This window comes from Phaseolus vulgaris, chromosome 5 (assembly GCF_051622355.1).
Source record: "Phaseolus vulgaris cultivar YP4 chromosome 5, ASM5162235v1, whole genome shotgun sequence".
Lineage (NCBI taxonomy): Eukaryota > Viridiplantae > Streptophyta > Magnoliopsida > Fabales > Fabaceae > Phaseolus > Phaseolus vulgaris.
Genome location: NC_143502.1, coordinates 40868676 through 40883775, shown reverse-complemented (window position 1 = coordinate 40883775; position 15100 = coordinate 40868676). Strand labels below are relative to the sequence as shown.

General features: G+C 31.5%; 2 protein-coding genes across 3 annotated transcripts; both read right to left on the bottom strand.

Moving 5' to 3' along the window:
* Nucleotides 1-4876: 4876 nt before the first annotated feature.
* On the bottom strand, nt 4877-5540 carry LOC137817059 (histone H3.2). Its single transcript, XM_090301963.1, has one exon. It carries the CDS (start codon nt 5448-5450, stop codon nt 5040-5042), a length of 411 nt encoding a protein of 136 aa, XP_090158089.1. The 5' UTR covers nt 5451-5540; the 3' UTR covers nt 4877-5039.
* A 2247-nt stretch (nt 5541-7787) lies between these two features.
* Nucleotides 7788-12795, bottom strand: LOC137817012 (uncharacterized). 2 transcript variants are annotated; one of them, XM_068620213.2, is made up of 4 exons: nt 11891-12795; nt 9568-9851; nt 9069-9296; nt 7788-8469 (listed from the first exon to the last, which is right to left on the bottom strand). In XM_068620213.2, the coding sequence occupies exons 1-4, from the start codon at nt 12315-12317 to the stop codon at nt 7960-7962; spliced, it is 1449 nt and encodes a 482-aa protein (XP_068476314.1). In that variant the 5' UTR covers nt 12318-12795; the 3' UTR covers nt 7788-7959. The 2 variants fall into 2 exon arrangements, with proteins under 2 accessions (XP_068476314.1, XP_090158797.1); XM_090302671.1 differs by having other exon boundaries at nt 9052-9296; nt 11891-12701.
* Nucleotides 12796-15100: the final 2305 nt, after the last annotated feature.

Genomic DNA, 15100 nt, shown 5'->3' with positions numbered 1-15100 from the left:
TTTGATCAAGGAATACGACACAAACATTTCACAACCACTAAAGAAAACATAGCAGGTAGTTTAGCTATCCTTTAGAAGACAGATGTATTTGGTTTTGACTAAAAGAAAGCTTCAGTCTTCTCCTAACCACCATATTTAATTTTTGTTCCCACCAAACGAATCATAGGATGCTTTTACACACATTTTTAATTGGATTTGGCTGAATAAATGCTAACTGGTTTTTGAGGTTTAGCAGACTGAAGTTAGTCCATAGAGCTGCTGAAGCAGCATTTTAAGGGCCATGATCAAATATCCCTTCAAGCAATTTTAGTCACAAATGATTAAACTTGTACTCAATTATTTCTTGCTGCATAATCAGTGCAGTTGATCAATTTTGCTGTTACTATTCAATAATAACACTCTTGCAACTTGCTTTGCCTTTTTAGTGATTAAAGTGAAGAAGGGGACATTCATTTGCAGCCACAATCTAATTCATACTTGCTATATTACGGGCCATTGGAATCATTGATCGATTTACAATGATTCCTTGACTAATTTAGCATGTTTCCTGCATTGTAAGGATTGAATGACATTTTAATGACAAAAAGTTCTACACATACATTGTTTTCTTTTAAAAAATGTTACATTATCTGTTCTTGCTGCTGTCTTTTTTTCATCATCACATACATAATTTGTTTTCATGCTACTAAGAGAGTCTTAATGGAACCTTTGTTTCCTTATTTTTTAAATGTTAAGAGAAAAACACTTATGATGTCACAATTTGAGCTGGGCAAGTCTTGATTGATGCAAGAGATCCTATGAAGGACCAACAAAGTATTCTGCAAGCTCATATTCCAAATATTTTACATATTTTTTTGTGTGTTTGAAATGTGACAGTTTAGTTTACCATGCTTGGAATAAACAAGAAGTAGCTTAAATGAAAATATTTAAGATATTATTGTCACTTTTTCATTTTTTATTATATTTATTAGTTTTGTTATTATATAATTAATAAATTACCATCAAATTAACGAGTAGGTAATATTGAAATTCATAGGTGTAATAAAATTCATAAAATTAAAAGTCGAATGATCAAAGTCACAAAATTGAAAGTTCAAATATAAATTTTTTGAAAAATATAAAAGTTAAAGTAGTAAAATGTATAATTTAAAGTATAATGCATACTGTGTTGGAAAGTCACCTCACATAAATCATGTTATCATTATAATTTTAATAATTCAATAGTTAATTAACACTATTCATTAAGTAAAAACCAAAGACAAAAAATAAAGTTAATAAATTGGATAGTATCTAAATTGGTTTTTTATTACTGAATATGTAATTAATTATTTTTTTTTTAAATTATTTTCTATTTAATGATTTTCTTGTAGTGTGATGAAAAGGTAAAATATGTAAAGTTTTAAAACATTAATGATAAAATTAGTAAAAATATATAAACACAGTGATCAAATGTGTTTTAGCTTACTTTATGATATAGTGAAATGGTTAGAATAAAAAAATAGAGAAAGAAAAAGGATGAATAATAGACCATTGTTATAATTGAGTAAATATAAATGAGGAATGGCGTAAGGTTTACTCATGCACTATTCTTCAATAATTGGGTTGATTAGAAGCATACCAATTTTATTATAAAGAGTGTTAGAATGGGTGGCAACACCCCAAACTTGTACATAAAAAGGAAACCTCTCTGAACTTTCAAACAAAACACCACGGAACTGTGCCTCTCTGTCAAGACCCACCCCTACATTAATACCAACTTCATTACAAAATACTAATGGTTACGTACCACTTCAAACTTCCCATTTCCAAATTATTCTTTCTTCCATCCAAACTTCTCTTTCCTTTCACACATCTAGCTACCTTCAAACAAACAACTCATTCCACTTTGGTTGTCTCTTTATGGGTAAAAACTCATAAATTAATAGTAAACAAAACCCAACTCTTTTTATATAGGCTACATTCTTGTTGCTATGTAGTTTTATAGGTGTCAGCTCCTAATATAATCTTATAGGTTATGTAGCACAGACACTGACATAAATACTGATACGACATGGACACGGACATAGAGATACGTATAATCTTTAAAATATAAGACACGGAGACACAAATCTATAATATTATATAATTATGAATTATATAAATTGACAATAAAGATTTATGGTACAAGTATGTTTTAGATCTTTTTTAAGTATTTTATTTTTATAATCATAATAAAAAATTATACAATAAATTTGAGTTTTTAAAAAAATAATGCATTTCTCCTTTTTAAAATTGTGTTAGAATTGCTAGAAATCCAACAAATATTTTTTTTGAATTTGACATTTCACCGATATGTATCCTACGAGTGTCGGTGTCAGATACATGTGTCCGAAACGGACACACCATTTAAGAGGATTGTCAGCCTCATAGCTTACCGGTGTCAGCTCTTAATATAGTCTTACAAGTGTCGACTCCTAACGATACTCAATCATTGATTCAGACGAAAGAAATACATGCTAAAAAATCATTCGAAGATCAAGTTAGTTTTTAATACTCAGTAGTTAAAGATAATAAATATTATTAAATATAAATTTTAGTTAAAATTGATTAATTTATGTATATATATGAATGAAAATATTATAGATAATTTTTGTTATAATACATTATATTATAAACTAGTTTTATAAAATTGAGTAAGAATTAAACTTCAGTTCTAATAAATTCGTAATAAGTTTAAATTGAGATGAATATCAGAGTTAATATTTATATTGCTCTGACATGAAACACAAGTTCATCATTAATCTAGTGATTAAACATCTCGCCAAGATTTTTTCAATAAAAAGTTAGAATGGTATTTGGTCCAAACAATGGAGAGATTCTGTGCCTTGTCAAGTGCACCATTGCATGCTTCTTTCTGTCCACTATAAAATGGCAACGTTAAACATTTATCCTTTTTGAGTATTCCATCTTCCGATTTCCGTAGTGAACGTATTGTAAACTGAAGTAGCAGTTAATACGAAGTTACGTTATATATATAGTATACTTTTGTCTTCCTCGTTGAATCATTTGATTTTGTCTTGTATTGCGAGGTTTCAAAATTCCACTGTTTCACCTTAATTGTCTTATATGATAGGTGGTTCGATTCGATAACGGATGGTACGATAAACTCAACACAAACACTTGTTAGGATAGACTCGAAATGGCTCTGATACTATATTACGAAGTGGACCTTAAGTCTAACTCAACCCTAAAAAATCGGCTAAATAAGATGAGGCTTGCACTCACTTATATACTATGAAAAGTTCTAATTTCTAATCGATGTGAGATCTCCAACATTATCTTCAAACACCCTGCATTTTACTGTTTGTTTTACTTATAATGCACATACCTACTATGGTTTGAGTACTGTTGTCTTAGGTTTGTGGAGAATTTGGATGATTGTGGATGAATAAGATCGAATGTAACAGATATGAAAAAACAAAGTATGTAATGGTAAAGTTGTTGGAACAAATTCACCTTCACATGGGTTAGTTCAACTAAAGTCTCCCAACTACCAACAAGACGGGACAAGACGGAAGTTTCAAACTAATTTCGTTTTGAATTTCGGAAGCTATCAAAATTCAAGTAAATCAAGATTAGTTAAATGTCAAATAGATTTAATTTTCATTCCATTATTTTGTTCCCATTGCTCTGAGGAACTCAAATTCAAATATTTTTATCAAAATTGAAAGTATTCAATTTGGTATGAGATAAACAAAAGGGTATTTCTTCTTCTATCTCTATTTTTTTTTTAATATTCAAATTACTTTTAAATGTTTTGGATTCTAGAATAGGAGTGTTCCGTAAATTAAAAAGTATTTTTGGGAAGGAAAATCTAAAAAATAAAAAAAAATCTGAAATATACTTTTTGAAACATATTTTTTTATTTCCTGAATATTAAATCAGTAATTCATAAAATGTTTTCCGGAAACATTCCAAAAAAAATAATTTGAAAATAATTTTTTTTAAAAATAAAATAGTATTTTTTAAAAAATAATGAGGTGCAGGGAGAAACACCCTAAACAAAATAATGTATGAAGAGTCCATACATTATAGATTGAGCCCATTATATTTTCACTAACAAAAGTTCAAATGGATAATGGTTGTACTTGTTCTACAATAATATAAAAGTTTGAATTATTCATAATTTATATATACAGTTTGAAATTCATTTTCAAATTATGCCATCTAAAAATACATCTTTAAATCTCATAAACATATTAAATAATATCAAATACATCTTTAAATCTCATAAACATATTAAATAATATCAAATACATTTTTAAATCTTAAAATATATTTTAAATTGGGTACTACTTTCGAGTTCTACAATTTAAATTATATTTTTATATATTTTGGATTTTATAGTTCAAAGTGAATTATTTACATTACAACACTAAGAAATATTTTTAACTGACTAAGAATTTACGCATACCTAAAAAAGTGAGATTGTAAACATAACGAACACCCTAATAAAAAAAATACATTAATGGGCCTATCAATAATAACTAGACTTAAAAAAAAAAAAAAAAAAAACCGCGGCCCAATGAAATCAAACACAAATCGCTACAAAAATAAAGGTTTTAGTGGCTTTAATACCTGATTGGTCCATTCAGGTCAACAATGGATGGCAATTGTAACCGTAGATTAATTAGAAATGAAAGGCTCAGATCTATCGATATGTTGTGTATAAATTGGAAGTCAATTCTTGTGAACACAGATTTAAAAGAATGCGTCAAAACAAAAATTATGCATCTAACCCCAACCTTTTCAAATTAAAATCACTCTTCACTTAATTATCGTTGGTGCAAATTTAGGTATTTTTATTATAAATCCAAAGAATTCATAGATAGGTTAGTTACCAAAATGATAATGATCTTTTTGAAAATTTAATCTTCACAAAATAACAATACACTGATTATGCTAGAAATAAGTCACATCTAATAATAAAAAGTTTGAACACAGCACACAAGATTGAATAAGGAACCTAAAATCTCAGTTAAACACCAGAGAAGACCTATCTAAGCCCTCTCGCCTCTGATTCTGCGTGCGAGTTGAATGTCTTTGGGCATAATGGTAACTCTCTTGGCGTGAATGGCGCAGAGATTAGTGTCCTCAAAGAGTCCAACGAGGTAAGCCTCAGCTGCTTCCTGAAGAGCAGAGACGGCGCTACTCTGGAACCGGAGATCGGTTTTGAAATCCTGAGCGATTTCTCTCACAAGTCGCTGGAATGGAAGTTTTCGGATCAGAAGTTCGGTGCTCTTCTGGTACTTCCTGATCTCCCTGAGAGCGACCGTCCCTGGCCTGAAGCGGTGAGGCTTCTTCACACCGCCGGTGGCCGGGGCAGATTTCCGAGCAGCTTTCGTTGCCAATTGCTTCCTCGGCGCCTTTCCGCCAGTGGATTTGCGTGCGGTTTGCTTGGTACGTGCCATTGATCTCTTGCAGCAGAAAATATCTTTGGATCGCAGTATTGAATAAAAGGCTTCACGAATTCAACTTTGGTATAGGAAATTGGGGTTAGGTTTGGCTTATATAGGTAGTGAAAGAAGCTAGGGCGCGAATTTTAAAATGTTTTGGATTTGGGAGAATTGAGTGAAGTGTGAAAAACCTAAAACTGGGACCGTTGATGAGCATATGGATCAACGGTTTGCGTCTTTTCTACCCTGCACGCACGGATCGCGATCCGTGGCACTACCACAATTAAGTTATTATAATATATTTATCCTGTTATTTGTTTATTATTTATTAACTATAAGTTTAAACAAAAATTATGACTCATTCTAACATATGGGAAAATACAATATATTTTCATAATTTTAATATATATACTCTTCAATTTTATGTTGTGATTATCTTGATAGCCTTAAAAGTATATGTATACAAAATTATAACTTTAACGTTTAATTATTTCGATTAAACAATTAAATTATTTTTTCAAAGATTTACTAGACCTACAAACTATTTTAATAATATAATGAGAAAATAACTATATATAGTTCAATCTAATTACAATGAATAATATATATATATATATATATATATTATTTTATTTTTTATTTTAGACCAGATGCGGTCAACTATTAAGCAGAAAATTTCTTGTAAATTATTTCTATTAATAATATTATTCGAATTAAAAGCAATATTGAATGATGTTAAGATAGTCTTATATTACTATCTATTTATTTATTTTTTAAACTATTATGATATTTTGTAATATCAATTTCTATATCATTAGTTGGTCTAGTTTTCTGTTAAAAAGAAATATAGAGGTCAATAATCACTAATAAAATAATTCAATAAAATTATGTACAATCATGCACGAAAATCATGAGAATATCTATTTACGATATTTGAAATAGATTGAGAAAAAAATAAATAAAGATTAGATAATATTAGTTATGATTTAGAGACTCGAAATACATCTTTTCCGGTAAACAAATTCACTCAATTCTAATTTTTTTAATTTGAAGTCACTTATGTTTTGAAAAATAAGAATTTTTAATTTTTTTTTTGTTTTCTTATATTCTTATATATATATATATATATGAATCCTTTTTGTATGTTTAAGTACCAAAAATATTCAATAGATGTTTACAAAAAGTTATCATTCTTTCTCCTTACCTTCCTTCACTCACCTTTACATATAAGATCTTTTGCACAAAGGTCTCACCATGCGAACCTTTTATTTCTCTACTATTGTGAAACAAAATATCAATACCAACAATTACCATATTCAATACGGTCAGAACAGGTCAAATCATGCTCTGCTTTCATTGTCTGTCTTGTATTTTCTCTTTTGATCTCCTTTTCTCATTCATCATGGAATTCTTGACTACAGAAATGCAAACATGTATGGATTATCTCACACCTTGTCCACTCAAATTGCTTAGAGCACCATCTACATTGACATTGTGAAAACTCTTTGAAAAGATTTGAGAGAGAAAAAATTCAAAGATAATCATTTCAAAATTTCATATTTGCTTCAAGAATTATCAATTCATAATGTTAACTAAATACACACTCATAATGGTGAGTCTTATATACAAGAATTACAAATAAGTAAACAAAATTGAATTTTGAATATTGACAGATGATGTTACTCATGTAAAACACTTATTATCTCTTCATAATAATTATTCTTTATTTCAGATTATAAGATACAACTTAAAGCATTTAGGGATTCCAAGTGAACAAACTTGTCATTTCAACAAAATTAAATAAACAAACTATTGCTTCACATTCTTCCTCTGAGACATAATATGCTTATTTATTACAATGGTTAAGTTATTTTGTACCATGACAATCAGTCTTCATATCATATAGCTTATAATACAAGCTTCCATTATCATACCAAGCACATTTTCCATCTTCACCTTGTGTGATAAGCAAAGTTTTTACTAAGTCCCTTCATCGATTGTCTTTCAATACCATCACATCCAAACTTTGACTGATAAATATACATTATCCACTTTGAGGAGGGGTGTTAAGATATTGTTATATCAATATCTATTTTCTGTTTTTGCTTTATTACTATTTTTATATATTAGTTTATGTTTTTCTTTCTGTTTTTTCGTTTGCTTGTATTCCTATGTATAGGGTGTATGTTTAAGTACGGGAGAATTCAATAACTTTACAAGAAGTTTTCCTTCTTTCTCCTTACCTTCCTTCACACACCTTTACACCAGTTCTCTTGCATGAAGGTCTCACCATGCGAACCTTTTCTCTTTCTGCCACTATGAAACAAAATATCAATATCAGCTATTACCATATTCAATAAAAGGTGAAAAGGTCATGATAGATTATTAACTTTTCCGTGAACAAGTTGATGAAGAAAACTAAAATGTGGAAGGCCTCTGAAGTCTAAAGCAATGCTATACAACAATAAACTACAACAGCATGACATGAGAAGTCATTTAATATGCTACCAGTATTATATCCACATCATACCCAGTTACTAGACAAAGCAAAATCGTGGAATCTAAAAGATAATTCCCCAGCCGTGTCTCTCTGAAGCCTGGACTGGGAAATTTCACTTGTAATGTCACTTGGTTCAGAAGGTGGAGGGGGCAATGGAAGTACATGAGTTTCGTTTGGAATGGGTGGTAGCTGAACTTCAGATGCATGTGATGGCAACACAGAAGAAGACAAGGCCCTAAATCTCGTGCTTCCTCCACTTGAAGCTGCCAAAGCCCTGTCCCAAAGGAAGACGTGTAGGAGAATGGGAACTCTGGTGTGTCGGTGCAAGGACAGCTTCTGGCTGAGTGAAACAGTGTCATAACACCGAATAGCTCCTGTTGAAGAAACCATCCATGGAAGGACTTTTTTATTTGACACTCTTGAAACCACCAACATCCTACAAGTATCTGTTGCCAGTTTATACAGATTGCTCAGACCTGATCGTGTGGCTGGTACATTTTCTTGATTAATGACCGATGAGATGAAAATAAATCCCTGTGGATGCAAAAGAAAAATATTAATTAGCTAAAACTTTAATCAATACGATGTCTTTTTAATGTAACCACACAGAGTAGCGGATCCAAGACCCTGTTCAGCGGGTGCAATTACTTACAAATAATGAATAATAAATTATTATTACCGTATAATCTATAGATCTGATATATAAGTCTCACACTTGACAGTCAACTCCATATATAAATTCAGAAGATGCAAAAGGTAAAATTTTAATATATATATATATATATATATATTCATACATATATTTATAAACACATACATAAAAATATACATATATATGATACGGGAACCCAAAAGAGTGAGGTGCCCAGTTGCACCCCTCATTTTTCTAAACTTAAAATTATATATACCATTGAACCTTTCTATATATAGTTTCTTAGGTATTGTTTGCACTATCTTTTAATCAAATCTGAGTTTCACCTCAATAATTTAAGAAACCAAAGTTTTCAAATTTGCTCTAAAGGATTATGCAAAATAGTGAGATGAAACTCTAACTCTAATTAGAAAATGCTACAAACAGCATCTAAATTTTATTTATGCAAGTATATATGGAAATACATGATCAAGATAGAAACCTCTTCAGTACGACTAATGGCAAAGCCAAGCTTTGAGTCTTCCTCTTTTAGTTTGATTTCAATAGAGAACTCTCCTGCAACCGGAGCATACCATAGGCGAACTGCTCGAACAACGCCAATGTCTATTCCATGGTAATCCTCAAACCCGTAAAGGCTTGCGTTTGCTATGTTAGCTAAGTCAGATAATGATCCTGCATTCACAGTGGAAGAAGCTGTCTCTCCAGATATCTGTCACACAAATAAAAGAGAAACTCCATATGTCATACTGTACAAAAACACAACACTCGAGAAACTTGAAAACAAATGAAGAAGGTAAAAGTTTCGTTCTTATGATCTTAAAATGTGTCGTACAGTTTCTTATATCAACTGCTATATATATAGTTAAAAGGTAGCAAAAATAATAACCAACAGTAACATCATATTATGAACCAATCCTTCTAAAAGGTTAAGCTCTCAAGTTCAAAGTTCAAGAAAGCCACAATAAGGAGTGATCATTTACCTTAGTAAGTAGGGACTCAGTTTGGATGTTCATGAAGACAATAGGGACCCCCGAAGCTTGACCTGCATTGAGCCATGCATTTACCCTGGCTAGGGTATCCTCCAGATCATTGTAGCGAGAAGCTACCCGATCTGAAGCTTTGGGAAGGAATAATATGGAAAGAAAGTTGCTAGAATTGGGAACTGATAGCATTTCTTGCATTCTCCTCTCCCATGAATACGAAACATATCCATCCTGTAACTTGGTCTTGTTTAATGCATTTACCATCCTAGTGCCCCTGGAAGCTGCAAATTGCAACAAATATCAGATATGATACTCGAAAGTAAAAGAGTGGAGAAAATTGCAAAGCCATTGGCATCAATGTCCAAATACTGCTGACGACCAGCCAATACAAACTTAGAGGTTTAAAAAAGACGCGGAATAACTATCCCTATAATGTAAGGTCATTGCAAGATGTATTGATTTTTCTTGGTTTTTTATACACAGGGCTTTAAGTTGGTATAACCTCACAAATTACAGGACAAGCCATCGGCATAAATTTGGAATAATTGGTTGCAATTCATCCATGTCCCTTATAAAAAGATTAGTTATTTGTATATTTGACAAAAGAGATCGGTTGCTTTATCATATGTTCATATTGGCATTCTTGCAATAGAACGGCCGGAACAGTTCAAAAATTGCTAGCACTAACTTAATCGTAGCTGAACACTTTGAATGTGTTGGAGATCCCACATCGACTAGAGATTAGAACCTTTCATTGTATATAAGTGGGTGCAAACCTCAACCCTATGAGCCGGTTTTATGGGGTTGAGTTAGGCTTAAAGTTCACTTTGTAATAGAATGAAGTCCAAAGAGAACCCTCCAACTAGAAAACAAACAATGTAAGACATATCTACTCAAGCTAAGTTTGATCAGTATTTGTTGTGACATAGGTACTGAGCTTAGGACAAATAAACTAACAGTCTGCATCTAGATTCTAAAAGAAGACAGAAGACGAGGTTCAGGGTAAGTAGATAATTTGAGAAAACATCAAGCATATTTGCCTAAGATGATTCTGGCCTAGTTCCAAGTATAATTTAATTTACTCCTTACATTTGAAATCTAATAACGTTTGGAAAAGAATGGTTACTATAGCTAAAAGGCTAACCAAGCCGCAGAGGTTATATCTAAGTTAAGTAGCATACCAATACAGAGGAAACTGAACATCATTTTCTTTTACTTCTAATGTAAAGATGTGTAGGCAGGGATTTTCCATTTGCTCTTTTTTTCAGATGGTGGATGTGGTATGCATTAGACTTTGTTTTGGCACATAAAAAAGGTATTTTTAATACAAAGTTTTACCCTTAGTGTTTAATAAAAAAAAGTCGGAAAGGTGACTTCAGAAGAAGAAGTCACAGGTTTGAAATGAATATAAGCAACTTTCATATGTGAGGTTCACGCAAGCACATGGGAATGGAATCACAGAAAGAGATGGAATGGGCTTAATACACGTGCACTCAACGCAATGTCAACTCATTGGCAACCCCACGCATGTTACGTGTAAGCTAATTAAGCACAACGACAAAATTAACTATTACATCATAAGCTACCGTTGTCCTATGTAACCAAAAAAACCTTAGTACACATGCAGGAATTGTACAAGGTTAATGTGTTATTTTATATAATATAGTTAGAACTTACAGTATTAAATAGTATATTAGAAATGTCAAATTCAGATATTGATACTCCAAATTATTTATTCTGATTTATGATATAACAACGTATTATGATATTCTTTAAACGCACCTTCCTTTATCATTATTTCTAAATAAATTTCCAATAATTCTATTAACAGAATTTTTCAATGATTACAATTAAATTTAAATCATCATCTAAATTAATTATTGAAGATCTAAAATATAAATATTTTTTTATAAATTTTAATTTCATTTGAAATATTTTTACCGTTAATTTGTAACTTTTGACTAAGACAATAATTATCTAAGGAGTTACAATTAATCTGTTTTATTTATATTTTTTATTTTCTAAGTTATCATCCTTTCAACTCTTAATTATTACTATTAAACAAAAGTAATACAAATAAATACTATTTAACTAAATAAACAATCTAAAGAACAACATATAAATAACAACCTATTATAATAATATAATAATATATTAAATTAAAAAATTAAAAAAATTAAAAAATTAATTTATTGGAAGCTTATCTCAAACAAAATTGATACTTTCCAATTATTAATGTTTATTAATTATTAAAACACACGGAAGCTCAAAAGTCAAAAAGCAGACCAGAAAAACAAGAAAGAAAGATGGCGAAACGCACCTTGAAGCTCGAAGCATTCTGCTTCGGTCCGATCCAAGAACCCGACCACGTAATTCGGGTCATCAATCGAGCGAAGAACCAAACCCTTCTTCGCCGCGAATTCGTTCGGCACGATGCACGCCTGCAACTCCACCAACTCCTCCGATCCTCGCCGCACCCGAACCACAATCGACGTCTCCTTCTTCTTGAACGCCTCCTGAAGGATCTTCTGCACCCCGCTCCTCCCGCCCTTGAACGGCGATTGGTACCGGATCTGCGATTTCGCCGTCGAACCGATTCGGAGCTCCTCCACGATGTCACCGCTTTGGAGCATGTCGCCGGTCCACTCGTCGGCTTTGGAGCTTCCTCTCAGACACTCGATGGAAAGCACTTTCGGATCTCGCGTCGGCGAATCGGAGCTGCTCTGCGATGTTCTATCCATGATCATGTTAACCCTACGCAACCCTGTGTGGCTGTTTGGGTTGCCGTTTCAATTACACCGCCTTCGCACTTTCCAATACACAATGGAAAAAAAAGGTTACGGTGAGTGAATCAGCAATCCAAACGCGCCTTAACAAAAAGTAACTAACTAAGTTCCGGTGAAGGAAGCTTGGGAGGAGGGAATTTTTGAGGGATGTGTGTGGTAAATGGTTGTTGAACTTAAAACTGAGGTTGTTATGTCAATTAAAAATGAATAAGGATATGGGAAGTCAAAGAGGCTTGATGGTGGTTAATAATGTGAACAATTTATGGTTTGTGGAAAAGTATTATGATCCATGCTGCCATGGAGTTGTGGACTTTGACCATTTTCGTTCCCATGCTTCTTCCTCAAATCCAAACTTCTCCAAACATTGCAATACTTTAACTAATCAAAACTTAATTTTCTTGATTTTTTTTATCCATTCTGGTACGGTAAACATAATCTCACCTCACTTAAGATCTCATTGAGGTAAAGTTGTTCTTAAACGGTTGGGTTATTACTCTCTCGATCCGTTGTTTCCACACTCAGCTTTCTTCTCTTTAAGTTCCTCCGGTTCAGTAGCACAGGCTCGGATGATACCTGCAGAAGACGATCAAGTCAACAAAGGTGTTGACACTCGGTTGTCAGAGTACTATAGATAGTGACATACCTGATTCTTAGAATCTGTGCTATTTATATTACCTTAATGGACTTTCGTTGATAGGCCGAATTAGGGGATTGACTCGTGTTTAGGGTTGTGCTAACTAACCTTTAATTAAGGATTATCCATGTTGACTTGGTCAACCCACGATTCGTCATCATGGGTGGGTCAGTCGGCCACATGTTATCACATGACCTTTCTTATTGTGGGTGAGCGTTCAGGTGGTTCAGGATTCTGACCGACTCACGGTGTTCTATAATACCAATACAAAAAACCTCAAAAGGTACAAAAATAAAAAATACGAATGCAATGATTGATCTTAACAATTTCATCCCAAATGACATCAAATTTAAACATAACCAACTTAAACTTATTTCCTAACCAATTTAATAGTTAGTTTTTTTTCAGATATAACCTAGAATTTCTGTTTCCAGAATTTCAAATTCATATAGTTTTTGTTTAAGAAAGGACGTAACTTTTTTCTTTTATTAAAACGGACCAAGTTGAAGTAAAAAAAATTATTAGAATATCCAAATTTTGAATTGTTATATCATAAAAAAAATACCATTTTTGAAGTATTCATTGAACTAAAGAAATCAAAATTACTAATTGAACCTAAAAAAGTACACAACACAACAAAACAGGGTGTGAATAACCTATAGTTTACTAATGCTATAATATCTGATGCTCCCCATGTAAACTAGGTTGAAGTAATCTTATAATCAACAAAACTTAAATTTGATCAAAAAATTATTGGATTGAGGTGAATTTTAGATTTTGATTTCGAATGAGTTGGATTGAACATTGTTGGCAACTAGGCGTTTTCTTCGTGTAATTCTTTTAATTTAAAACTACTTTCGACAAAAAGTGCCGATTTGGTTTCTTTTATTTCTAAATTGTAAAATGGTAAAGACTTTTACAAAACTATACTTTGAATTGGAGACTTCAAAAGTTATTCTCAAAATTTTCAAATATTTGAAATCCACTATTCAAAGTATAAAATTATATTTCAAGTTATAGAGTTTAGAAGGCATTTTCTGGATTTTCATATACATTTTAAACTCTACAATTTGAAAAAAAAAATTGTATTCTTAATTGTAGAGTTTGAAAGGTATTTTCTGAATTTTCAAGTACCTTTTGAATTTTACAATTTGAAATACAAAATTATATTTATTGTATAAAGGGATTGAGAGATTCTTCTACCCACTGAACAATTAACTCCTTATTGGTTAGACTTCACTTCCTTCCTTCGCTTCTTACTCACTACCTTTAGCTCTTGGTCGGGAGGTCACATGGAAAAAGTGTTTCAACTCTCAAGTAAGTATTTAGTATTTTGTTTATGCCATAAATGCATAATAATAATGTACCATTGTTTTGGTTGTTGTGTTTATTTATAAGATTGTGATAGACGGTGTTACTGTGTTACGATCTATTACCTAATTTTCTATACGACTTAATCTTGTTAATCATCCTTTAATTTTAATAAATTTAAGCATGTCGGTCGATACCGAATAATGAGACATTCCATAACTACCCTCTGACTGTTACATATTCTAAATTGTAAAGTTCAAAAATATTTTGGATTCTCAAATACTTTCCAAACTCTATAATTCCAACTTTAAGACTGTATTATAAATTATAAAGTTAAAAAAGTTGAGAATTCAAAAAAATGTCTTTCCAACTTTAGAATTTGAAATTAAATTAGACTTTTCATGGAAAATAAAGAGGTAATGCGAAGGTGTTGGAAGAATAGGACTAACAAGTAATTATAAGGTCAAATATAGGACCGACCGTGTAAATATGAAGTAATGTTTATGGAATCGCTTTTGAAATTGAATTCCTCACACGCTACTTTACACAATCTGTTTGACTATAATATTCTTCTTCTTCTTCACACAAAGAGAGTCCCAGTTCAACTAAATTGCCTCACTTGGTCGGAACCACCAAAGAACTAAATTATATTACTTTTTTTATGTTTTGAGTAAGAACTTTCTGTTTTTTATGTTTTGAGTAAGAACTTTATGTTTCCTATTATAACTAAATTAGAGACATTTTAGAAATTAAAAAAACTATTGATTTATAAATTAGTTTCTATGGCTTATAAATAGTT

Bases quoted from the DNA above. Each gene is read 5' to 3' on its own strand.
- LOC137817059 (XM_090301963.1), bottom strand. From the start codon at position 5,450: ATGGCACGTACCAAGCAAACCGCACGCAAATCCACTGGCGGAAAGGCG.
- LOC137817012 (XM_068620213.2), bottom strand. From the start codon at position 12,317: ATGATCATGGATAGAACATCGCAGAGCAGCTCCGATTCGCCGACGCGA. The intron at 9,297-9,567 runs GTAAATGATCAC...TTTGTGTGACAG, and splicing joins CTGAGTCCCTACTTACTAAG to ATATCTGGAGAGACAGCTTC. The intron at 8,470-9,068 runs GTTTCTATCTTG...TTGCATCCACAG, and splicing joins CCATTAGTCGTACTGAAGAG to GGATTTATTTTCATCTCATC.